This window comes from Acipenser ruthenus, chromosome 23 (assembly GCF_902713425.1).
Source record: "Acipenser ruthenus chromosome 23, fAciRut3.2 maternal haplotype, whole genome shotgun sequence".
NCBI classification, from domain to species: Eukaryota; Metazoa; Chordata; class Actinopteri; order Acipenseriformes; family Acipenseridae; genus Acipenser; species Acipenser ruthenus.
In genome coordinates this window covers 17,808,694-17,835,278 of record NC_081211.1, presented here as the reverse complement: position 1 = coordinate 17,835,278, position 26,585 = coordinate 17,808,694, and the positions used below count along the sequence as shown (strand labels likewise).

At 36.0% G+C, this 26,585-nt stretch overlaps 1 protein-coding gene across 1 annotated transcript; it reads right to left on the bottom strand.

Moving 5' to 3' along the window:
* Nucleotides 1-1,508: 1,508 nt before the first annotated feature.
* On the bottom strand, nt 1,509-22,215 carry LOC117962772 (carcinoembryonic antigen-related cell adhesion molecule 2-like). The gene is made up of 7 exons (XM_058996706.1): nt 22,053-22,215; nt 20,319-20,576; nt 19,842-20,099; nt 3,536-3,790; nt 2,554-2,649; nt 2,227-2,322; nt 1,509-1,780 (listed from the first exon to the last, which is right to left on the bottom strand). Exons 1-7 carry the CDS (start codon nt 22,213-22,215, stop codon nt 1,680-1,682), a joined length of 1,227 nt encoding a protein of 408 aa, XP_058852689.1. The 3' UTR covers nt 1,509-1,679.
* Nucleotides 22,216-26,585: the final 4,370 nt, after the last annotated feature.

Here is a 26,585-nt window from a genome sequence, read left to right as displayed (position 1 = left end):
TAGTCTCGCCTTGCGCCCTGTGTATGCCGGGTTAGGCTCCGGCTCACTGCAACCCTGTAAAGGAGTAAGCAGTTAATGATGATGGTTGAATGGAAATAAGTACTGAAGAACAAACACTGGTGCTGGCTTAAACATAGAGGCAGCCACTTCCATTTATTGAGTTGTTTTACTTTGGACTCAATGCATTATACATAAAGATGACATGCATCTGTTTTAGGCCTACATCCTCTCCAAATCAAAAAATACAAACAGAAAGTGAAAGATGGTGGTGCGCATTTGTGGTGCAGTTTTAGAGGGACTTAAAAAATTGTTATAGTTCATTCCAGCGGTATTTGGCTAGTGACCACAGTAGCTAACTGGTTGCCAATAGTAAAAATGAATTTAACATGTTCACTTTCTTTTTCAGTCAATTCTAAAGCCGGGTCCACACCAGAACAATCAGTTGCTCAGCTTGATTGCGTGCAGCTGAATCATTTCTATGCGGACGTTTCTGCAAGCAGTTGCGCAACTGGTTGCTTACAGTAGACAAGCTGTACTTTAGTGTGCCCCTACGAAGACCCACTCTTCATGAAGGCCTTCAGTCGGTGAGGTGGAGTCGATGGAGGAATGAATCCATCTGAAGGCTGCCGCAGACAGACCGGGACACCTTCCTCACCTGCCTCGAGGACCAAGGTTGGACCCTCGCTGATGCAGAGCCTAGGCAATATACTGTGTGCTGCCCCGGTCAGGGTGAGGTGGAGTTGCCACCTGTGCCGAAGAGGAAGAAGGGGAGGAGCAGCCATCCCCGGAAGAAGGTGATGAAGCCGATGCGAGCTCCAGAACCCTAGTCAGGATTTGGGGAGTCTGAGAGGTCTTGTCATTATACTGTCTCAATTATCTTAATACTATTACTATACATAAAGGTTGTAGCCATGTACAACCTACAACAAATAAGTGTGATCACTTTAGAATGATCTGTTCAGATCATGTTGAATAAATCTATTGAGATGTCATAGTCAACCATGTTTAATATAACCAAGTTTAAATTACAAATGTGTGACTGCAATGGAGTATTATTTTACAGCAATCAACTTCAGAAAATACCAGAAAAGTATACAACACACATTAGGAAACACATCTACTTAAAAAAAAGAAAAATGAAAATAAAAAAAAACTTTATTAATACACCTAATGCAATTGCTTTGCATATTTTAAATACAAACTTTATATGTAAAAACAAAACAGCAACTAGAACTGAATAGAAGCTCCTAAACTTAAAGCCAAAGAAAGTTAAAACTGACTTATCAAAACATTAAAACACAATGTTTTAATTATTATGCAAAGAACTAAGAAACAAAAAAATCACCACCCATGTGTGTATATATTTCATGAGAAATGCACAGCCTGTCGTGGTTTATACCTTACAGATACACACATACATATATATATATATATATATATATATATATATATATATATATATATATATATATATATACATATATATATATATATATATATATATATATATATATATATATATATATATATATCAAACAATGCCTTCAATTATATATTTCTTCATTTGTTAATAGCAGCATAAACCACGCTGTCATCCTGTTGTTGATTATTCTTGTCTTTCCCCTTAACTTCATCATAAACCACAGATTCGTCATGAATAGGTTTCTTCTTGCCTTCTTTTATAACAACCTGGGCGTAAACCAGCTCACCGTCCTCTTTAGGCTTGCATTTGGATTTCTTTTTCCACCTTTATTAACAACCTGAGTATAAACCTTGTCATCTGTTAAAAAAAACAAAACATAGATATAAAAGCAAATAACTTCCAGTGAACCATTCTGTGAAAAACTCTTGACACGCTGGTAAAAGCTGACCACTGGAAATACTGAGATAAAAAAGTTCACAGTTCTGCTTTTTTTATGATGAGTGTATAAGAACTGTATGAGATGTGTGAAACATGTGATTTAAATAAGAGCTCATAGAATTTCATAAAGGAATGATAGTTTTGTAAAAACAGTGGAGTCTTTAAGAGTGTATTGTTTGGGTAATGTTTTTGTTGATTGTATCCTCCAACGATAACACAAAATGATCAAAAGAAAAGCATCTAGGCGTATTGTTCAAGCAATACATCGTTAGTTTATATGTTTTCAAATCCTCACCACCCGTCCACTCGTTTAGATTAACATACACATGTATACAAGTGAAAAAGTGACCTGTAGAGATACTTGCCTTGGATTGCTGTGCTTGCAGTCTCTGGTATCATTGTGGATAGGGAAACATGCTGTTCATCACTCCTGTTTTGTGTAATCACCGAATGGGCATTCTCTTTATAACAAACAAGAAGAAACTATTATCTCGTGTTTCTCTCTTTTAAAGGAAAACTAAGAATCTTTTTTTTTTTAATGCTTAAGCCTGGAAGATTTGATTCTATCTATATCTGAGGCACAACAGGCCTCAAAAGACACATGTGGGTGTTGTCTAGCACTTTTTTGCAACATGGCAAGAAACCTTCAAATCAGGATGCGTTGTTGTGCAAAAAAACCCCAAAAACCTCACCCTTCCTTTTTTTATTCTTACACATACACAAGAGTGTAAATGAAAGCATAACGATCACAAGAAGAGCACTTCCACCAAGGACATATTTAAGAATATCTGTAAATAAATAAAAATATGGAATGCTTATGCTTATAATGTTTTTCAATATGTTAATACACTCATTAAGCCTTTCTGTCCTAACTGGTAGACATTGTGTCTGCGCTAAGTATTTACCAAATTGTCAGTTATCAATACTGTATGTTGGTGTGGGTTTGCAGAGGTACATTTAAAGTGAGTAAGACGGAGAAAGAAAAAGGTCTGTACAGGTCAGGTCATAAAAGACACATACAGGAGAGGAATGATGATCACAAAATAGCTTCACCACAAACATATTTCAAGGCACTAGGAAATATGAAATATAAATATTAAATATAACTCCACCTGATTATATACTATAGTAATTTATTAAAAATGGCATGCAGAGGTTTTCATGAGTTGTGCATGTTTTGTAACGTGTGCAGTAGAGTTATTCTAGTATATTATGGTGTTTTAGATAAGGTACTAGAGTCATGTCACGTTAAACGTACCTCTGCAAACCCACCAACAGACAGTATTGATAAGAGTGAACATACACCGGTGCGACTTATACAGTTATACAGACTTATGTGGTAGTTGCTGTTTGAAATCTCCTGTGATCTTCATGAATGTTTAAAACTGATGTCTAAAATAGTGTCTGTGATGTGACCTAAAGAAACGTATGTGATATGAAATGTCACAAACATCTATAAACCTTTAGAACAGTACATTTGCTGTGTGCCTTCATTTCCATATAATTGCATTGAACTGAATACTTAAATACATTTGAAAATGTAAATCTTAAACATTATCTGTAAGATATTTAGACAGTCATTAGACTTCCAACACATCTGTAAATGACTAATCCATACAGTAATTGCTACCTAATCAATATTAACTGAAATGAATAAATAAAGAAATAAAGTACCAGCATCCTCTGCATTACTGGCATCACCAGGCTCTGTGGTTAAATTACCAGAGCAATTTGAAGAGCAGGTTTGTAGACTGCAAAATGCAATCCCATGTGTATAGTTTGTTATTATCATGCTCTTATTGATTAAGAACTGAAAAGCCCCTCCTGCTTTGTCCCCAGATAATTTGATAACCGTCCCATCCTTCAGGGTGCAATGGAAGTGGGTTACTAGATTGGGTGTGGATGTCAGATTCATCTTGGGTTCAGAACCTGGTAAAGAGAAATAGATTCAAGTTAGTGATAAGCTGTTCTCCATGCAGGTCCTGCTGAAGAATGGAGTTGGAGGTGTCCGTGCAGGCTTTCTGTTTTGGGAACACTGTTGTTTATTATTACTTGTCAGTTTGATATTTTTTAACCTATTTGAAATTGCTGGTAAAGACACCAAAAATGCATATGCTACTCTGAAAAAGCAAAAATAAATATAGAAAAAAATGCCCTTTCATGTGGTGGTGTGGTGCTATTGTTGTGTATCATAATAGGTCTCTATATCAAGTGTCGACCTCTGTTTACTGGAAGGGGAAACCCAAAGTGTGAGAGTAACTGCGTTTTTGAACTGATAAGTCAGAGATCTTATTTAATGTACAAACCTTATTTGGTGAAAGGACATGTAGCCTAGAAGTACTGCCTGTACATACTAAGAACCTGGTGGGCTTAAGTTCACAGTTTATGTGATTTAAATAAAAATATATCAGAAGCTTAACAATCTAATAAATATATTAGATATCAGTATAGATCATTTCAACAGGCAGCACCAGTACAGAATAATTAGCAGACTTCATAAATCAAGTAAAATGGTGATGAATCCTCATGGCAAATTAACATGAAACACACCTAACTGGTTGTAGAGATCTAATCCCTTCAATGCTTCATTACAGTATGCAATCCTAACATACCATCTTGAGTCAGCAGATTGTTTTAAATGATACCTTTCTGTTTGATTTAAAAAATACAGAACTGTGTTATGACCAGAGTTATTTTCTTATTTTATAGCACTATTCAATCCAACGTCCTAAGAAGAGCATTCCCCTACCATACAAATATTAGTGTTCAGCAGAAGATTAGAGCTTGAGATGTTGAAACATAAAATAAAGAAGTGGACACACTATTAAAAATGAAACTGATGATAAAGTGTGGTGAATAAGTACATTTCTACTAAACTGTCTGCTCTACAGTATGAAAAGCAAATTCTAAATTAAATTTAAATACAAGGAGGAAAGACCATTGTATGAATACACACACAAGGCAGGCTAATGCAGATCAATTTAGATGTAACTATACATTATCAGAACAACATGAGAAAGATACCAGGAAAGAAGAGTATACCCAGTCCCCTGTGACTTCAGTATGTGAGTTTGTACTGGATACAAGGAGAGGCAGATTTAAACATTAAATCATTTCTTACCTGAGCAGTTTGACTTCACAGAGTCAGTCACTCTGCTCTTCATTGATTTGGTTTTTAGCAATGCAGAGAAGAACTCCAGTGACATTTTCTTCATTATTATAATGTGTTCTTTATCACTGAAATAAGCAAGGTTGGTATATAGCAGCACTCCATCTAAACTCCAGTTAATGAAGCATTATCCGTTTATGTATACATTTTTAATGGTTTTGTATCTCAAAATTAGGCACACTGTGTTTGATTCTTAAAAAATAACACGGTCCTAAAATGTCTACTACCTATACACTGTTTTTAATTTCTTAACAATTGTTGATGTGTCTGATATAGAAACAACAAGGCAGCTCTATATAAAGCAAGGCAAGACAAATAACATGTTTTTTTTCCTACCTGAGCAGTTTGATATCACAGAGTCACTCTGGTTTCTGCTGACTTGGTTTGTAGCAATGCAGACAAGATTACCTGAGACATGCTTCTTCAATATTACAACATGTTCTTCATCACTAAAGTAAGCAAGGCTGGTATTCAGCGGCACTCCATCTAAACTCCAGTTAAATGAAACATTATTTCCTTTATCCACTGTGCAGACCAGCAGCACCTTCCCATGGGACAGACAGGTGGAGTGTACCACAGGCTGGGAGACAGCCTCTGAAAAAGAGGGGCTTTTCAGTTAGGATTTACATCATGTTAAAACACCCCAAACCCACTTCCAACACAACACAGGGAAAATGCATTTGGCATCAGTGGTGTAGGGTGCCACATTTAAACAGTTTACTGCAAAAGGTTTTGCATTCTCGATTGTCACCTTTTACCTTTGTTTTAACCACCTTTTTATACAATTATCCTTGATGTAACCAGGCTACATACAGTATTAATGAAGTTAAGATCCATGTAGTATACAATATAATTCCAATAGCAGCTCTTGTTTATATTTAAACACATCAGGAAAAGAATTATCTACTTTTGAATCTATCTTTTTTCTAGGCATCTACTATATAGCACTTCATGTTAAAACAATAGATGATACTATATCAACCCTGTACTTTTTGATAAATGTTGAAGGAAGTGAAAAGGAAAAATTCCAGAAAGGAATAAAAAGATTTGAACAGTAAAATAAAGCATGAAAACTATGAATTGCCTCTAAATATTTTCACTGCTGAAGTAATATCAGGTTGAGTGAGTGAGATCAGAATACAACAAATCAGGTTTCTCAACTCTCAAAGGAGTTTATGACAAGATTTCTAAATAGTAAATGTACCGATTGTTAGCTGGAGTTTAAATCCAGGCTCTATCTCCATGCTCGCAGTCTTCTGACCGTAACACTAATTGCTGAGCATTTATACTTTCTTCAAGGGACAATGCCATTTAGCGTGGTACAGTGTGTAGATATGATCATTGTTCATCATAATTTTGTATAAAGAATTTTTTTTATGATATGCTGTTTTTAGGGGTTTTTTAGGGCTGCATGGGTGCCTACTGTATATCCTTTGGAAATTGCACATGAAAAGCAGCGTGAAACCTGCAAGTTCAGTTGAGGCAGAAGATCGGCAGTTATTATAAATATGTTTCCAAGATAAAAACCATGTTAAAGGACTTTGTTTTATAAAACTTGTAACCATTTGTTATTATTTCTGCTGATACTTGTCTTATCATATACATACTTGAAAAAGAAGTAATTAAATGAGAATTTGACTTTTTTAAATAACATGTCATACTTTTATGACATAGTTTAAATTTCTCTTAAAACATTAGAAATCAAGGTATTTATCTCTGCACTCGTTTAAGACATGTTTAACTTGAGAAGTGGCAACTCACCGTGAATATAAACCTGCATGCTTCCCTTAAATATGTTAGTTTCATCAGTATTAAACACATCCACAGAGTAATCTCCTGAATCATTTTTCTGAGTCCTGTCCAGTCTGAGGGTTCCATTAGCAAAAATCTCAGTCCTGTTTATATAAGGATCTTTAAAGCCAGGTCTGTTATTCTTAAACACACCAATGCGATTGTCTCCCTGCTTCCATTCCACATGAACACTGCTGTTCAAAGTCATATTTAAGTGCAGATACACAGAGTGGCCCAGGGCTCCATATACAGGCACACTTATATTTTCTGCAGTAACTGAGAAAAAAAGATATTAGAAGTTAAGAGTTTCTGTTGTGGTACAATGTGATATACCAAACCCACATAGCCCTGTACACAGCACTTTTTAAAATAAGATTATTACAGAAAATACCCAATTGGTATACTATTTTTTTTTTCTTCTAAAAATCAAAAACACAAATGGAATCTTAAACAATTATGAAATAACTTCAGACGACTTACAAACCCCTAAATGAAATATCTGTGTTGTTTATTTCTGTTTTGGTAACTTTATTGACTACATTTTTTTTCTTTTCTTTAAGAACCATGTTAGTGTGATCTGGAGTAAAATTCTTTGAGAAACTAAACACCCATCTTTAGAAAGTTACCAGGTGGTGTCTGAATGAATATCAGCACAGAATGGCAGCCGTTGTAAACAAAAGGAACGAGAAGACAGCAACTGATCAAGAAAGAAGGGATTTAAAAGATATACGTGCCAGCAGTCTTGGTTTTAATGTGTCAGTTACACAATGTGAAAGCAATTCGTTTTTAACACAATTCTTATTCAGCACAATGTACACCCAACTCTACTTAATAACAAAATATTCCATCAGTGGTTTCTGTTGTCATACAAAACACAAGAGAACTAGCTAAAACACAGCATATGTGACTTATATTTAGACCTCTATAGGCACTTTACTGACAGAATGAACATTTCATGATGGATCTAACAATGTATTTCTTTTTTTTTCTAGAAAAGCTGATGTCTGGCAACAGAACATTTCTAATCTTATCAGTGAGTGGTAATAACCCAACTGAACATATAACAGTACTGTTAAACTGTGAAGTTCATTGTCTGAAGTGATCTGTATTTGATTGTCTTTCCAAAGATCCGCAGCACTGATGTTGACTTGAACAGCTTTCTGCTAAAATAAATACACGTGAAGATAACTAACAGTACAATAGAAGAGACAACAAACCTTCTGTGAGCTTCAAGGTCGAACAACCAAGGAATAAAAGCATACCCTACATAGCATAACACACTCCCCCAACTGTTTTGCATTAGTTCATCTGTAATTACTCGTATGGATACATAGTAATTGGACATTAAATTACGAATTATGTGTTTTTTTAAAATTATTTATCGATTACTGATGATGTGTTTATCAAACCAACACTTGCACTGCTTGCATTTACATCCCCCTAAAACACTAACTGGATTGGAGACATTGCCTCACTTTTTTATTTCAACCTGCTTTTAAGTAAATTACTGTTATTTGTAAAACCTTTCCCAACTGCTTATAAAAACAGTCCTGAAAAATATAATTTGAATTTGTTTGATGAAGACTGTTGTATTTAAATAATACAAAGGCAAATCTTTGAATGCTTAAAATAGGAATAAAATAGGAATACCGTGATCTCACATATGTAATTGCATATTTAACTTATTTTAGTCTGTTTCAAAACACATCAAGTAAATATTTAAAAAAATACTTACCATAAGCAATTAAAGGAACAGCCAAGATGAGCCCAAAAGGAATGCATTCCTTAAGTTTTGCCATTGTACACCCAGTGCAGAGTTCAGACCAAAGCTTTAAATATCGCTGATGAAAATAGGTATAGTTCTCCTAAACAGGAACTAAATGAATGTGACCAACATGCACATCACACTATTATTAAAAGTTTTCTTTATTTGAATGGTTGGTTTTCCTTATCAACCACCCCAAAGCCACTCTCGGTTTCCACTAAACCTAGATAAAGAGAAACAAGACACAGATCTTTTTATAACCTTACATTGGCTTGTGTCTTTCAGTAGCTTCTCAAAACATACGTCAGAGAAATCATGTTGAAACCAAGCTCAGCTTACCACCAAGCACTCAACATTATTTTATTTCCTCATCTTCCCATTTTGCAAAAACACCCCTGGTGTCTTCTACTAATTTCAGGGTACCATGTGCACATATAAATATGGTTTGAGCAAAGAAAACAGAAATGCATGAGGAAATGGAACAATGCTTTGTATTTTTATTTTTTTTTAAGTAAGAATTCCTTTTTAAATATGTTTAAATTGCACCACAGTTTCCAGGAAAATATAAAAAAACTAAGATAATTTCCAACAAATACATTCAAGGTGGTTCAGTGTTTCCAGTAACCTTTGCAGAATCCTGTTTTGTAAGGTGAAATGAAGAACAAATGCTGCACAACGCCCTTCTGCATTGCTAGTAAATGAATAATATTTCGGGTACTACTGCTCTTGAAGACAGATTGCTCATTACAATTATCTGTTGATCAGATATCTCGATAGTTTAGAGGAATTCATCCTGAATTCCTAGATCATATCCAAAACACAACGTCATAGCTTACACTTTTAAAGCTAGGCTCTGACTCCATCCTCCTTTGAATCTGGCCTGTCTTTATAATTTTGAAATAATAATAGAACATGAGATTCTTATGGTACAGTACCTAATCAGGCTGTCTGAAGTCGCTGTATTGTTTTCATTTTCCTTCCAACTCACTCATAGATTCCGCTGCTGACGCACTGAAACAGTGACTTTTTAGTTAGTTATTTCTATAAATGTAGGGGCTGGTTGTGTGTAACCAGGCCTAAAACTATCCATTAATAAAACAGCAAGCCCATTACTACATGTTACTACTCCTGAATGTGAAATGCTTGCCACTGTCTGAAGCTGTGTCTGTATCTGGTGCTCTAACTGCATGTGGTGAACTTTACTCCTCTGAAGATTTCATTCTCCCTTTTTCTCATTTTCTACCAAATCGTCTCCAAGTATATCCCTGTTTGCAAATATTTAAAGAGACTTTACTGTGTGAATTTTATTCAATTTGTACTTGAAACTGTATTTTTATGGGATTTAAAAAAAATCTTGTTATGTATTTATAATTATGGTAAATTCAAAGAAAAAAAAAACTGAGATGTCGCTTTATTGGAAAATGGCACTAGTGTTTTGTATACCCCGGAAGCTCAATAGTTTGATCTAACAGGGCCCTCTGCTGATTCAAGAAATTATTACGACCGTTTGACAGTTGCTTTAGGATCTTTGATTAAGACAAATGAAATGTTACTGTACTTTTTCTTACATATCTGAACAGTATGTGCATAGATCTATAATGAACCCAGCCCATGACTGCAGTTAAGAGGGGTTTTAATAAGAATGCTGAGGTGATTATTGACCCCTTTGAAAAGATGAGACAAAAAACTACAGTCAGGTAACTACAGTCTTCAGGAAACTCAGTATTTATTTATAACACGGCCACCACAGTCAAAATAAATAGTGATTCGTAAGTACTGATTTGTCTAGCTACAACCTGAGCCTTTTAGCTATAGTTTAAAAATATAATACATTTCCATAATATAACATGCAGGGTCTGCTAGCATTGAGAATTGAAACCAGCTGGGTCTGAAGTCCAGTAGATTCTTAAAGTAGGTCTGCTAAACCACAGACACTCAGCTACATGCTACCCTAGCTGTCTCTTGACACTTTCATAACAGGTGTGGGGTGTCTTCCGGTCTTGCAGCATTAAAAAAGGGTTAGCAATACTAGATTTTAATGGGCTCTCCAGAAGCCCACATGCCTCTCTGTTCTGAGATAAATCCCCCTCCTTTGCCTCAGATTGCTGAACTGTTACTATGGCAAGATGCCTTTGCCACACATGCAGTAGAAGATTTAAACCCTGCAGCTGTACTTCAGAAGAACCTGTGTCACTCTGCCAAAGCCAGGCTTGTTGGCATATGAGGTTTTCACCTCCTCTCACTGGCAGTGCTCAGAAGCTGTATGGGCAGTTACATGCATATGAGGTTTTCACCTCCTCTCACTGGCAGTGCTCAGAAGCTGTATGGGCAGTTACACACATATGAGGTTTTCACCTCCTCTCACTGGCAGTGCTCAGAAGCTGTATGGGCAGTTACACACATATGAGGTTTTCACCTCCTCTCACTGGCAGTGCTCAGAAGCTGTATGGGCAGTTACACACATATGAGGTTTTCACCTCCTCTCACTGGCAGTGCTCAGAAGCTGTATGGGCAGTTACACGCATATGAGGTTTTAACCTCTCTTCATTGGCAGTGCTCAGAAGCTGTATGGGCAGTTACACACATATGAGGTTTTCACCTCCTCTCACTGGCAGTGCTCAGAAGCTGTATGGGCAGTTACATGCATATGAGGTTTTCACCTCCTCTCACTGGCAGTGCTCAGAAGCTGTATGGGCAGTTACACACATATGAGGTTTTCACCTCCTCTCACTGGCAGTGCTCAGAAGCTGTATGGGCAGTTACACACATATGAGGTTTTCACCTCCTCTCACTGGCAGTGCTCAGAAGCTGTATGGGCAGTTACACACATATGAGGTTTTCACCTCCTCTCACTGGCAGTGCTCAGAAGCTGTATGGGCAGTTACACGCATATGAGGTTTTAACCTCTCTTCATTGGCAGTGCTCAGAAGCTGTATGGGCAGTTACACACATATGAGGTTTTCACCTCCTCTCACTGGCAGTGCTCAGAAGCTGTATGGGCAGTTACACACATATGAGGTTTTCACCTCCTCTCACTGGCAGTGCTCAGAAGCTGTATGGGCAGTTACACACATGAGGTTTTAACCTCTTCTCATTGGCAGTGCTCAGAAGCTGTATGGGCAGTTACATTGCCCCTCTTGCATTTTTTGATGTCAGACGGAGAAATAACTGCACTGTGCATTCAAAGTGGTACCAATCACTAACAGAACCCCATTTTGTAGGGGAAATTAAGAACAAATGCACCATTCAAAATCTATTATGTGATCTATATTATTTAATAGATTAATGCAGCTATAGTATTGAACATGCTGCTTGATTTCTATTACAAGAGAGTAGATGTTAAAACTTCATGCTGATTTGAACCCGGCTCTCGCCAAGATAAGCACCAACTAAGACGTAGCTTTACAGTAAACTAATGTGATCCATCTGTGTCTCCATCTATTTGCGTTTCCTTCCATATGATGATGTAGATATCCTTCTGTCTGGTGTTGATGGCTGAAGTGTAATGCTGGCTCCAGGGATCAGCTTATTTGTCTCCCTGGCGCATCAGCACACACAACGGCTGTGATGCTGGCTCCGGGGATCAACCACAGTGCGGTCTCCCCAGCGCATCAGCATGACAACCATCTGGATTGAGCAAAGTAGGGTACATCTCTGGGGTCTTCAAGTGGGTACCTTCCATCCTCGGTGTTTCGTCGACTAGCCCACGACACCTCAAGAGGGCTCGACGGTGATTCTGGCGTCCCAGAATCACAGCATATACAGTGGCAAGAAGTATTTTACCAAATGCCAGTGAGCCTGAAAAATGGTTTACTGAGGAATGATTACAGATTAATTATAACTGATTACAGATTACAAAGGCATCTTTTAATTGTGGTACACAAACAATACAAATGTATAATTATTTGCAATAATACAGTAAGGGGAAATACAGAGATACAGCAGTCAACAGTAATCACACATTCATTAACAATGGGCAGTAAAAAAGCAAAATAAACTTTATAAAACATTAAGTAGATGTTTAACTTACATTGAACTCACATGCACTGAAAACAATACAATAATACTTAAACAATTTATAGCATCAATATAAAAAGCCAATGCTATTGAAAAATCAACTTAACCACTCTGATCACATGTGGAAGTGGTTATAGATTAAATTCATAGCTTACAATACTATTTACAATAATTACAATAGCTTTCTTAGATTTCAGCAATAATATATTCTAAATTGATTGCTGTCCAACTTATGAACTTACTAGAAAATACAAAAATGATATTGTCCTCAGGAACTCCTATCAACAACAAAAAAAAAGGTTGTTTTGTTTTAGAACGATGCACAGGATGACATCCAAGATAAGGGCCTGGAATGTTGAAAAATCCTTAAAGGTGATTGGTTGATTTCTCATGCATTATTTATAATGCAAAACACAGGCAATGTAATTCCTACAGGGTGAGTTACAGCTCATTATTGTATGTTATTTCTATTATCATTATTTGTATTGTTTTATTTTATGTAGGTATTAAAGTGTGTTGTGTTGCAAGAACGAAGGTAAACGGTTATTACTACCAGCTACCTGGTTTGGTCTGCTGAGTTATAGTTTTATAGTTGTCGATAAAAAAATTTAAAAAAATACAGTATATATGTATATATATATTAGAGAAACCAACTGCAAAGGTAAAGGCTAATTTTGAAAGAAGAATACAGCTATTGTAATGGTTTTATGTGAGCAAGAAAAACCTCATCTCTTCCTGAATTGTAAGCTCAGTCCCGAATGAGAAAAACGTGCATGTGTTCAGATTTGCTCCTCGATGAAATGTTCATTCTCCTTTTTTCTCATTTTCATCTCCAAGTAAGTCCCTGTTTGAAAATACACATTTTCCATATTTTAGAACCAATACCAATATCCCTGAATCCTGTGATACCCATAAGGAATAGTTATCTCTGGCAACTGACATCTGTGTATCTAGCTAGAGAACTGCTTATCCAAAAATGATAGCATTTTATATAAAGACTGTGAGCTATATATGTGGTAATACATGGAGACTGCAGTGCATTTGTCTGTACATCTCTCTTACCGTTGTACATATATTTAGAAAACTGCTTCTGAAATTGAGAGGAGAGGATCCGGGCTTGTATGGAAGCGCTTCTATGGAAGCACATGTCTGCCCTCCCATCCATATCTATCTATCTATCTACAGTATCTATCTATCTATACAGCTGTGCAAAAGTCTTAGACATGTTGCAGTGTTCTACTCTGATGCATTATGAGCATCAACAATTTACTCAAAGCCTCCACTAGTGTTTTCTACTATTATAACAACCTTGACTTGCACAAAGAAGGAAAAACATTGAGTGAAATAGCTCGCATCACTCGATTTTCAAGGTGTGGTATCCGAAGCATAATTAAGAAACATCATCTGTAATTGACAAACAAAGGACTTAAGACCCAAAAAGCTGTCTAACAAGGATGAGCAATACTTGAAGATAATATCCTTAAGGAATAGAAAGAAGACAAGCGTTGAATTGACAACAGAACTGGCACAGGTGTCGTTGTCCATCCATCAACAGTCCAAAGCACCTTTAACCATTGTTCCATGGTCCAATTTCTGTGTTCTTGTGCATATTTTAGCCTTTTAGTCTTGTTCCCCTTTCTTAACAGAGGTATTCTTACTACAACACATCCTTTAAGTCCTGATTTCAAGAGCGACCTTCATACTGTTGATTTGATGGATAACGACACCTTTGCCTTCTGCCAGTTCTGTTGTCAATTCAATGCTTGTCTTGTTTCTATTCCTTAAGGATATCATCTTCAAGTATTGCTCATCCTTGTTAGACAGCTTTTTGGGTCTTCCAGTCCTAGGTTTGTCAATTACAGATGCTGTTTCTCTGTACTTGTTGATTATGCTTCGGATACCACACCTTGGAAATCGAGTGATGCGAGCTATTTCACTCAGTGTTTTTCCTTCTTTATGTAAGTCAAGGTTGTTATAATAGTAGAAAACACTAGTGGAGGCTTTGAGTAAATTGTTGATACTCATAATGCATCAGAGTAGGAAAGTGCAACATGTCTAATACTTTTGCACACTGGTGTGTATATATATATATATATATATATATATATATATATATATATATATATATATATACTGACAGCTCTATTGTGTTTAAGTAATGATGGGGGATATGGATGGTACTCAAATATTATGAAATACATTGTAATAGAATAAAGTATTGTAAAGTTATTCCTCACTCTGTTTTCCTTTACTATTTGATTTCCAGGAATTGCAGTGAAGAGTTATAGGGAAGATGGTGAGGATCATAAAGGCAAGGAAACCATAAACTAATCTCACTTGAATCGCTTTATCCTCCCCTAAAAAACAGAGCGAGAGAGAGAAAACCACATAAAGGCAAAGTTATAGAAAAATGAAAAATAAATCATCACTCATAAAATAGTTATTGTTAAAATGTACAGCACAATTTGTAATAATATTTTGAAAGTACAAAAAAGCATTGGTAAAACTGAATGTAATACAATTGTAAAAACATTCAGCCAGTTTATATAACACAGTGGGATGACAAGCCCTTGTCTTGGTATAGTCTGCGATGAATAGATTTTTTGTTTAACCCTCTATTGCACAAACTATGACTTGGTATTTTGACTTCATTGTACCCAATAATTCATTTTATACCTAAATATTACATATTTGACCTTTGACCTTTTTTTAGGATGAGTGTCATTTATACATGACAATGTGCAACTACAGTTAATAATTTTATTAAAAGAATAATTCCAACACAAGAATGAAATGATGCAATATTAGTTTGATACATGGAAAATGTATTCCATAATTCATAAATGCAAATGCAAATACATTCCTTCAAAGGTATGTATTTGTTTTATTCTTTCCACAGATTATTTTGTCCCATTTCAAACACAAATAGAAGTATTAAAACTTACACAATTTCATTAGTTTTGTGTTCCATTTAATTGGATGCTATTTTTTATTAAGTTTTATTTGTTTTCACAAAATAGGTCTTATCCATAACTTGAAACAATGACACTTATGAATTCAAGACTATTTTGTCTATAGATGTAAAACCGGGGTGTCCAATCACAGTCCTGGAGGGCCATTCCACTCCAGGGTTAACAGGTCAAATGCTATAATTAAATGATATAATTGGGTCGTCTTCAGCTGCTATCTGGATAGAATTATCATTGAAGTGAAGATATGCATTTATTAGTTCCCACCTCTTCAAAGACAAGACATCAGCAATTTGAGGGATTCTACATTCTGGCTTCCAGAACATGCAAGTTCTAGGGAGTCCAAAAGTGGACATGTAAAAAGTAGCTCCAATAAATTGCTCTTTCATGGTGCACTGCAGATGTGAGTTTATTTTCTTTTGAAGGGCATACAAGTTTGACTGTTCAACAATGTTTTGTATGTCGTCTGTTGTGAGCATATGTCTGAAATACAAATTAGGAGAATGCACTTCATCTACCTGAGGAAGTTTACATTTCCAAAGGGGAGCTGGGTAATGAGTGCAGACACTGTATCTCCAAAAAGGCTTGTTATTAGCCACATAGAATGATGATGGTAGTGACTCTTTATCATCATTTTCAACTAGGCTCTCTTCACTGCTTTTCTCTTTGCCATTATTTGGCTGTTCAAACAGAACATAGGAATCTTCTATTCTTTCCTCATCTGAAATACCATCACTAGCATCACTGCTATCACTATTTTCAGGGACTGCTGTAGGTAATCTGCCTGCCATAAAAACCTTTGGCATGCACCTATAAAAGAGATGATCACAATGTGTATAAAATCAGTGATAGTGTTCATGATATTCACTGAATTTGCATAATGTCATTTATAAAGGACATACAGTTATCTTATGTTTTTAAATATAATTTGTCTTCAAATTATCCTTAAAATGCATTCTACTCTGGCACAACACTTAAAAAAAAAAAAAAAAACTAAAAATATTTTTCGCATTTTGTTTATATAATGTTTTACACATAAAAATGAACTTAGCATGTGGCTGTTATGCCATGTGCTTCAACAGGTGGCAGAGATTATGTTTGATTCGCTCTGGTTTGTGCTGACTTGGTTTGTAGCAATGCAGACAAGATTACCAGAGACATGCTTCTTCAATATTACAACATATTCTTCATCTTCAAGCAAGGCTGGTATTCAGCGGCACTCCATCTAAACTCCAGTTAAATGAAGCATTATCCCCTTTATCCACTGTGCAGACCAGCAGCACCTCCCCATGGGACAGACAGGTGGAGTGTACCACAGGCTGGGAGACAGCCTCTGAAAGAGACTGGCCTGTTTATGTATACATTTGAAAAAGAGGGGCTTTTCAGTTAGGATTTACATCATGTTAAAACACCTCAAATCCACCTCCAGCCCCACACAGTGCACATTTAAACTGTTTACTGCAAAAGGTTTTGCATTCCCAATTGTCACTGTTTTACTTTTGTTTTAACCACCTTTTCACACAATTATCCTTAATGTAACCAGGCTACATACAGTATTAATGAAGTTAAGATCCATGTGGTAGATAATATAATTCAAATAGCAACTCCTGTTTATATTTAAAAACATCAGGGAAATAATCTATCTGCTTTTGTTCTGTGTGTTTTCTACTCATTTACTATACAGCACTTAAAGTTAAAACAATAGACGATAATATATCGACCATGTACTCTTTGATAAATGTTGAAGGAACCGAAAAGAAAAAAATTCAGAAAGGAATAAAATATTTAAACAGTAAAACAAAGCATGAAAGCTATGGATTGCCTCTCCCTATTTTCACTCCTGAGGTAATATCAGGTTGAGTGACCAGCCGATATCCAAACCATTCAGGGAGTCAGTACATGTACATGGCATTATGATATTAGAAGTAAAGTTAAGAATTTCTGTTGTGGTACAATGTGATATGTCAAACCCCCATAGCCCTGTACGCAGCACTTTTTAAAATAAGATTATTACAGAAAATTCCCAATTGTTATACTAATTTGTTATGTTATACTTTTTCTAAATGGATTCTTAAACAATTATGAAATAACTTCAGACGACCTACAAACCCCTAAATGAAATGCCTGGGTTGTTTATTTCTGTTTTGGTAACTTTATTGAATGCATTTTTTTCCTTTCTGAAAGAACCATGTTAATGTGATCTGGAGTAAAATTCTTTGAGAAACTAAACCCCCATCTTTAGAAAGTTACGGTCTGTCTCCCTCATCTTTCCCTGTTTCCTAGCCTGCTTGCCAGCTGCCTGTGTCTGTGTGTGTGGATGCCTGCTACAGTCAAAGACAGTGAAATGAGGCTTGAAACCCAAGCACACGAACGTGTCTTGCACAGGACCGTATTTGTGTTCTAATCTTTTAGCTGTGTTTTCAAGAGCCGTGGTTCTGACCACAGTCGAGTTTGGTCAGGAACAGAGCGTTTTCAAATCTTTGATTCTGACCTCGCCAGAGCCAGGACTGAAGGCAAGCTGTAACCAGAGAGCTATGACTTAAAAATTGTGACTTTAATCTGCAACGGTTAATAAGCGCATCAATGTAAAGGAAATTAACAAATAAATAATAATAATAATAATAATAATAATAATAATAATAATAATAATAATAATAATAATAATAATAATAATAATAATAATGTTGAAAGGGGGTGGTTTAATATCAGCCAAATGCAGGACTATCCCTTTAAGGCTAAGAGGGTGAGGAGCCCTGTAAAATGTATTTATTTTTAGAACGGGGTTTCCTCCTCTGTCTCTGTGTTATTTTGTATTTCTTTTGTTGTATTCTCGTTATGATTTATTTATGTGTGGGACGGCGAAGCGCCGTGTGTTTTGTTATTGTTTCTGTATTTAGTTATTGTATTTAAATGACGAGGAGAGCCATGCACTGTAGGTTTTTTGTTTTGTTTTATTTAAAATGTGGTCTGGCAGAGGTGAGATTGGTGCTCGTCCTCTGCCAGAAATAACTTAAAAACCTTGTGCAGGCAGTGTCCATCTCCCCAATTAATTAGGTGATTAATTTGTTACTAATCGGGAGATGGTCACCTGCATAAAAGCCTGCAGCTCACTGCACTCAGTGGTGGGTTTGTTAGGCGAAACTAAAATTAAACTAAAAACTAAAATTAAATCTATAGGGTCAGGGAAGGCGTTTTGCTCAGCCTGACCTGGGTTTTGTTTATTTTGCGTTTGTGATTTTGTTTTATTTAACCTTTTTATTTCACTGTGTGAGCAAGTCTTTTTGTTAAAACCTTTTATTTTTGTATTTAAATAAAATGGCGCCGCCGTGTCTTTATTTTGAACTGCAGCACTGGTGTCAGTTTTGTTTCCTTCCTGCTTCTGGCCTGACGTCACGACTCAGCCACCCTGTCACAGGCCCCTTACGCTGAAACGTGTTAATACGCCGGAGCACTGCTTGTTGTTTTTGTTTTTTTGTGTGTTGCAGATGAGTAAGAGCCAGGGAGCTGCAGCCAGGGAGCCAGCACAAACCCCAGAGCACCGCTCTCACCGCACAGCACCAACATCCCCGTTTGCAGAGCACATTTCCGTGCACCATTGGGATTATTAAGAACTGTTTGTTTTTGTTTGGGACTGAAAACCCGCCGTATACTCCTCGATATCACCTCTTGACTTACCTATACATTGTTTTTAATGTCTTAATAATTGTTGATGTGTCTGATATAGAAATTACAAGGCAGCTCTATATAAAGCAAGACAAATAACATGTTTTTTATTTTCCTACCTGAGCAGTTTGATATCACAGATTCGCTCTGGTTTGTGCTGACTTGGTTTGTAGCAATGCAGACAAGATTACCTGAGACATGCTTCTTCAATATTACAACATGTTCTTCAACACTAAAGCACACAAGGTTGCCACTCGGCGGCACTAGAGCGATTAGAGCTTGAAATGTTGAAACATAAAATAAAGAAGTGGACACAGTATTAAAAATGAAACTGATGATAAGGTGTGGTGAATAAGTTCATTTCTGCTAAACTGTCTGCTCTACAGTATGAAAAGCAAATTCTAAAGTCACTTTAAATACAAGGAGAAAAAACAATTGTATGAATACACAAGGCAAACTAATGCTGATATATTTACCTATACATTACCAGAACAACATGAGAAAGATACCAGGAAAGAAGAGTATACCCAGTCCCCCGTGACTTCAGTATGTGAGTTTGTACTGGATACAAGGAGAGGCAGATTTAAACATTAAATCATTTCTTACCTGAGCAGTTTGACTTCACAGAATCACTCTTCTCTTCATTGATTTGGTTTTTAGCAATGCAGACAAGATCTCCAGTGACATTTTTCTTCAATATTACAATGTGTTCTTTATCACTGAAATAAGCAAGGCTGGTATTCAGCGGCACTCCATCTAAACTCCAGTTAAATGAAGCATTATCTCCTTTATCCACTGTGCAGACCAGCAGTACCTCCCCATGGGACAGACAGCTGGCGTGTACCACAGGTTTAGAGACAGGCTCTGAAAGAGAGTGGCCCGTTTATGTATACATTTCTTTTAATGGTTTTGTATCTCAAAAGTAGGCACACTGTGCTTGAGTCTTAAAAAATAACACGGTCCTAAAATGTCTACTACCTATACACTGTTTTTAATTTCTTAATAATTGTTGATGTGTCTGATATAGAAACAATAAGGCAGCTCTATATAAAGCAAGGCAAGACAAATGTTTATTTTTCCTACCTGAGCAGTTTGGTATCACAGAGTCTCTCTGGTTTGTGCTGACTTGGTTTGTAGCAATGCAGACAAGATTACCAGAGACATGCTTCTTCAATATTACAACATATTCTTCATCACTAAAGTAAGCAAGGCTGGTATTCAGCGGCACTCCATCTAAACTCCAGTTAAATGAAGCATTATCCCCTTTATCCACTGTGCAGACCAGCAGCACCTCCCCATGAGACAGACAGGTGGAGTGTACCACAGGCTGGGAGACAGCCTCTGAAAAAGAGGGGCTTTTCAGTTAGGATTTACATCATGTTAAAACACCCCAAACCCACTTCCAGCACAACACAGGGAAAATGCATTTGGCATCAGTGGTGTAGGGTGCCACATTTAAATTGTTTACTTCAACAGGTTTGCATTCCCATTTGTCACCTTTTACCTTTGTTTTAACCACCCTTATTATCCTTGATGTAACCAGGCTACATACAGTATTAATGAAGTTAAGATCCATGTAGTATACAATATAATTCCAATAGCAGCTCTTGTTCACATTTAAACAAATCAGGAAATGAATCTATCTACTTTTGAATCTATCTGCTTTCTAGGCATCTACTATATGGCACTTAATGTTAAAACAATAGACGATTATCAACCCTGTACTTTTTGATAAATGTTGAAGGAAGTGTAGGAATAAAAAGATTTGAACAGTACAACAAAGCCTGAAAGCTACGGATTGCCTCTCCCTATTTTCACTGCTGAGGTAATTTCAGGTTGAATGACAAGCCGATATCAAATCCATTCAGACAGTCAGTACATTTACATGGCATTATGATTCCTCAGTAACTCGATCACATGCAATCAGATCTGGAAATCCTAATGCAGCATTTACATTGAAGAATGTGGTTGGTGATGTGCTGAATTTGTATAGAAAGGTACTTACATGTATTTATATCTTCCCCCCCCCCCCCCCCCACACACCTTTTTTTAAACATACAATAATATACAGTACCTTCATCAGTACATATTATCTTTTTTTCTTGAATAAATGAGTTTGTTTACTTACCTCTAATCTTTCTTTTTTTGTATGCACCCATACAGATACTCAGATCAGTTATCTACCGTTCTATACTGTTGGTCCTCAGATCACAATACAACAAATCAGGTTTCTCAAATCTCAAAGGAGTTTATGACAAGATTTTTAAATAGTAAATGTACCGATTGTTAGCTGGAGTTTATCCCCACGCTCACAACTCTAATAGCTAAGTATTAATATTTTTTAAAGGGACAATGCCATTTAGCGTGGTACAGTATGTAGATATGATCATTGTTCATCATAATTTTGTATAAAGAAGTATTTTTTTAATGATATGCTGTTTTTAGTTAGGGCTGCATGGGTGCCTACTGTATATCCTTTGGAAATTGCACATGAAAAGCAGTGTGAAACCTGCAAGTTCAGTTGAGGCAGAAGATCAGCAGTTATTATAAATATGTTTCCAAGATAAAAACCACGTTAAAGGACTTTGTTTTATAAAACTTGTAACCATTTGTTATTATTTATGCTGGTACTTGTCCTATCATATACATACCTGAAAAAGAAGTAATTAAATGACAATTTGACTTTTTTAAATAACATGTCCATTTATTTTACACAGTTTAAAATAATAGTTTAAATTTCTCTTAAAACATTAGAAATCAAGGTATTTATCTCTGCACTCGTTTAAGACATGTTTAACTTGAGAAGTGGCAACTCACCTTGAATATAAACCTGCATGCTTCCCTTAAATATGTTAGTTCCATCAGTAGTAAACACATCCACAGAGTAATCTCCTGAATCATTTTTCTGAGTCCTGTCCAGTCTGAGGGTTCCATTTGCAAAAATCTCAGTCCTGTTTATATAAGGATTAGTGAAGACCATTTTGTTATCCTTAAACGCACCAATGGGTGTGACTCCATGCTTCCATTTCACATGAACACTGCTGTTCAAGGTCGTATTGAAGTGCAGATACACAGAGTGCCCCAGGGCTCCATATACAGGCACATTTATATTTTCTGCAGTAACTGAAACAAAAAAGATATTAGAAGTAAAGTTAAGAGTTTCTGTTGTGGTACAATGTGATGTGCCAAAGCCACATAGCCCTGTAAGCAGCACTTTTTAAAATAACATTATTACAGAAAATTCCCAATTGTTATACTTTTTTTTTTTTTTTTCAAAAAAAACAAAAACACAAATGGATTCTTAAACAATTATGAAATAACTCTGGATGACTTACAAACCCCTAAATGAAATGTCTGTGTTGTTTATTTCTGTTTTGGTAACTTTATTGAATACATTTTTTTTTTTTCTGAAAGAACCATGTTAATGTGATCTGGAGTAAAGTTCTTTGAGAAACTAAACCCCCATCTTTAGAAAGTTACCGTCGTCTCCCTCATCTTTCCCTGTTTCCTAGCCTGCTTGCCAGCTGCCTGTGTCTGTGTGTGTGGATTCCTGCTACAGCCAAAGACAGTGAAATGAGCCCTGAAACCCAAGCACACCGAAGGTGTCTTGCACAGGACTGTATTTGTGTTCTAATCTTTTAGCTGCCTCCAACTGCCCCTCATCCTCCTGGCCTTCCACTCCGCAGTACCGGACTCCACCTCCTGCACCCTCCCGCTCTTGATGTTGGGCCAGGAACTTCGCAGCCCTGCTGAGATAGTGTTCGGTCGGCTGCTGGACCCCTACGCTGAACCACCCAGACCGGAGTATGCCAGGCTACTGCAGGACAGCCTGGAGTTGGAAAACTACGACTACGAGTTGAAAAACTACGACTCCTCTGGATCTGGAGGGAAACCCTGTGATCTGGCAACACTGCTTGGCTTGTTGTTGTTGATGAGTAGAGCTGACAGGATTGGTTGATTTGGTAGTTGAGTGTACAGAACTGGTTGCTTTTTAAGTTTGAATCACACAGTGCGTTTACATGAGCATAAGAATTCCGATATCAAAAGTCATGTAAACATAGTTTTCGGAAAATGTATCGGAATATTCCTTAGGTCAGTTTTCGGAAAACAGCACCTAGAAATTTCCGATTCAATTCCGAAAACGAACCAAATGTATATCATGTAAACGCACTTTTCGGAAAACTTATTCTGATAGCGTACTGCACTTGTGCAAACTTTGACCTTCATTCCTGCACGTGGTTTTAGAAAACAGAAAATAATAATGTCAGTCTGCATGGAGCTATTTGCTCCGTTATTGAATCGTATTTTGTCATATTGTACTTGCTAGAACCGAAGTCATTGTATTTTATCTGATCTTACTTGTACTGTGATTCTTGAAATGTATTTTTGTTTACGACTGTAAGTCGCCCTGGATAAGGGTGTCTGTTAAGAAATAAATAATAGTAATAATAATAATGTTTGGGATTAAGTAATATTTGCCCGTATGAATTTTTTTAATAGCCCATACTGAAGCACGTTTTCCAGCTTTAAAATTACGTGATAATTTAAAATAATGTCTGCAAAAGAAACTGGTAATATAGAACAGGATGAGCTGTTGGAAAGACTGACTGCACATTGTGGGGAATCTGTAAAGAGGTATAGGATAGTAATCTTTGAATTTAAGACCTGACACTTCGATAAAGCACTTGTTATTGGATTGGTCTCCGTTCTAGTAGCAGAAAAAATGTCCTGTCTGTTCAAATCGTTCTGGGTACTACAGTACTTTGCATGCGAAAATATCCTGCGTTTTCCGAAAACTTCAATCCATGTGAATTCTAATTAGACTTTCTATCGTTAATCATGTAAACACAGAAAAGTGACGTTTTAAGAACATCGGTTTTCTGATTCAGTTTTCTTAAAACATTAGTTTTCGGAAAACGCTTTGTCATGTAAACGCACTGACAGTTGGTGCTGTGACGTTCCAGCAGGCATCTACCATCTCCTAGAAACCCACTAGAACTGGAAGCTGACTGGCAAATGGTACTGAATCATTTTGTAATGGATCGTCTTTTTGTTTTGTTTTTTCAAATGCACATAAGCAACAGGTACAGTAGGCTATATAGCAACGTCTTTTCATATACGAAAGTGTTTGTCGTATTGAGATAATGTAGAAAGCAAATAGGTTTTGTAATGCAAGTTTCAAAACTTGAAACTCAGTGAATGGCAACAGTTGCACAGATATTTGGTCAGTTTTTTTATTTTTAAATTTACAGTATTGCTAGCAGTCTCCAAACTCCAAGAGCAGCATCCTCACACGCAATGTGGCTGGACATTAAACTAGTATACTTTTCAATAAATTAGACATTTTAAAAAATATACATTATATATATATATATATATATATATATATATATATATATATATATATATAAGAATTATACTGAAGGTGTGAGAGATAATCTATGTTAGGTGGAAAATCAAAACGAGGTGATTCAATAACTTCCTGTTCATTTTGAGATATCTTAAATGGTTTACAGATATCGCTAAATAAACAGGACATCATTTTGAGATATCTTTAAATAATTTAGAGATATCTCTAAATTAACAGAAAGTTATTTAGAGCTATATCTAAAAGACAGTTTGGCTTACCATACTAGCAAAACATATTATTTAAATATATCTGTAAATCAATTTGAGATCTCTCTATTTCATTTTTAGATGTCTCAAAATGAAATGAAGATATATTCAAAATGATTTATTTACAGATATCTCAAATTAATTTCAATATATCTGCAAATGATTTACAGATATCTCTAAATACCTCAAGATATCTTAAAATGCAATTTCTAAATGATCATTTGGCTTGCCGTAAAAACAGAGGCTATTTTGACCTACTTGTGATTCACTTCAAATGCAATAGGAAACAAGTTTGTACTGTGATGCATTTTATTAATTATATTTTATTTTTACATTTACTGTGGTCTGGATTTGAATTATTGACCCTTGGCACTACAGACAAACATGCTACAGGTTTGCATTCCCATTTGCAGCTCTTGTTCACATTTAAACAAATCAGGAAATGAATCTATCTACTTTTGAATCTATCTGCTTTCTAGGCATCTACTATATGGCACTTAATGTTAAAACAATAGATGATTATCAACCCTGTACTTTTTGATAAATGTTGAAGGATGTGTAGGAATAAAAAGATTTGAACAGTACAACAAAGCCTGAAAGCTATGGATTGCCTCTCCCTATTTTCACTGCTGAGGTAATATCAGGTTGAGTGACAAGCCGGTTTCCAATCCATTCAATTTGTATAGAAAGGTACTTACATGTATTTACATCTAACCCTGCCCCCTTTTTAAAAAATATCCAAGAATATACAGTACCTTCTCCAGTACATATTGTATTTTTTCATGAATAAATGAATTCATAATTCAGATTTACGTCTAATCTTACTTTTTTGTATGCACCCATAGAGATCCACAGATCAGTTACCTGCTGTTCTATACTGTAGGTCCTCAGATCAGAAAACAACAAATCAGGTTTCTCAAATCTCAAAGGAGTTTATGACAAGATTTCTAAATAGTAAATGTACCGATTGTTAGCTGGAGTTTAAATCCAGGCTCTATCTCCATGCTCGCAGTCTTCTGACTCTAATTGCTGAGCATTTATACTTTCTTAAAGGGACAATGCCATTTAGCATGGTACAGTGTGTAGATATGATCATTGTTCATCATAATTTGGTATACAGATTTTTTTTTTGTTTTACTGATATGTTGTTTTTATTTAGGGCTGCACGAGTGTCTACTGTATATCTATACAAAATGCCATAGCTTGTAAAAGTGCCCTTTGGGAATTGCACCTCTTTTTTTTTTGTTTGTTTGTTTTTTTCTCACAAAGTTCAGTTAAGGTACAAGATCAGCCGTTGTTCCTCTTACTATAAATATCTTTCCAAGATAAAACACATGTTAAAGGACTTTTCCTTATAAAATGTTTAACCATTTGTTATTATTGCTGTTAGGTACTTCTCTTATCATATACATTCCTGAAAAATACATCCTTAAATGACAATTTGACTTTTTAAAATAACACACCATACTTTTTTGACATAGTTTAAAATAATACTTTCAATTTCTCTTAAAACATTAGAAATCAAGGTATTTATCTCTGCACTCGTTTAAGACATGTTTAACTTGAGAAGTGGCAACTCACCTTGAATATAAACCTGCATGCTTCCCTTAAATATGTTAGTTCCATCAGTATTAAACACATCCATAGAGTAATCTCCTGAATCATTTTTCTGAGTTCTGTCCAGTCTGAGGGTTCCATTAGCAAAAATCTCAGCCCTGTTTTTATAAGGATTAT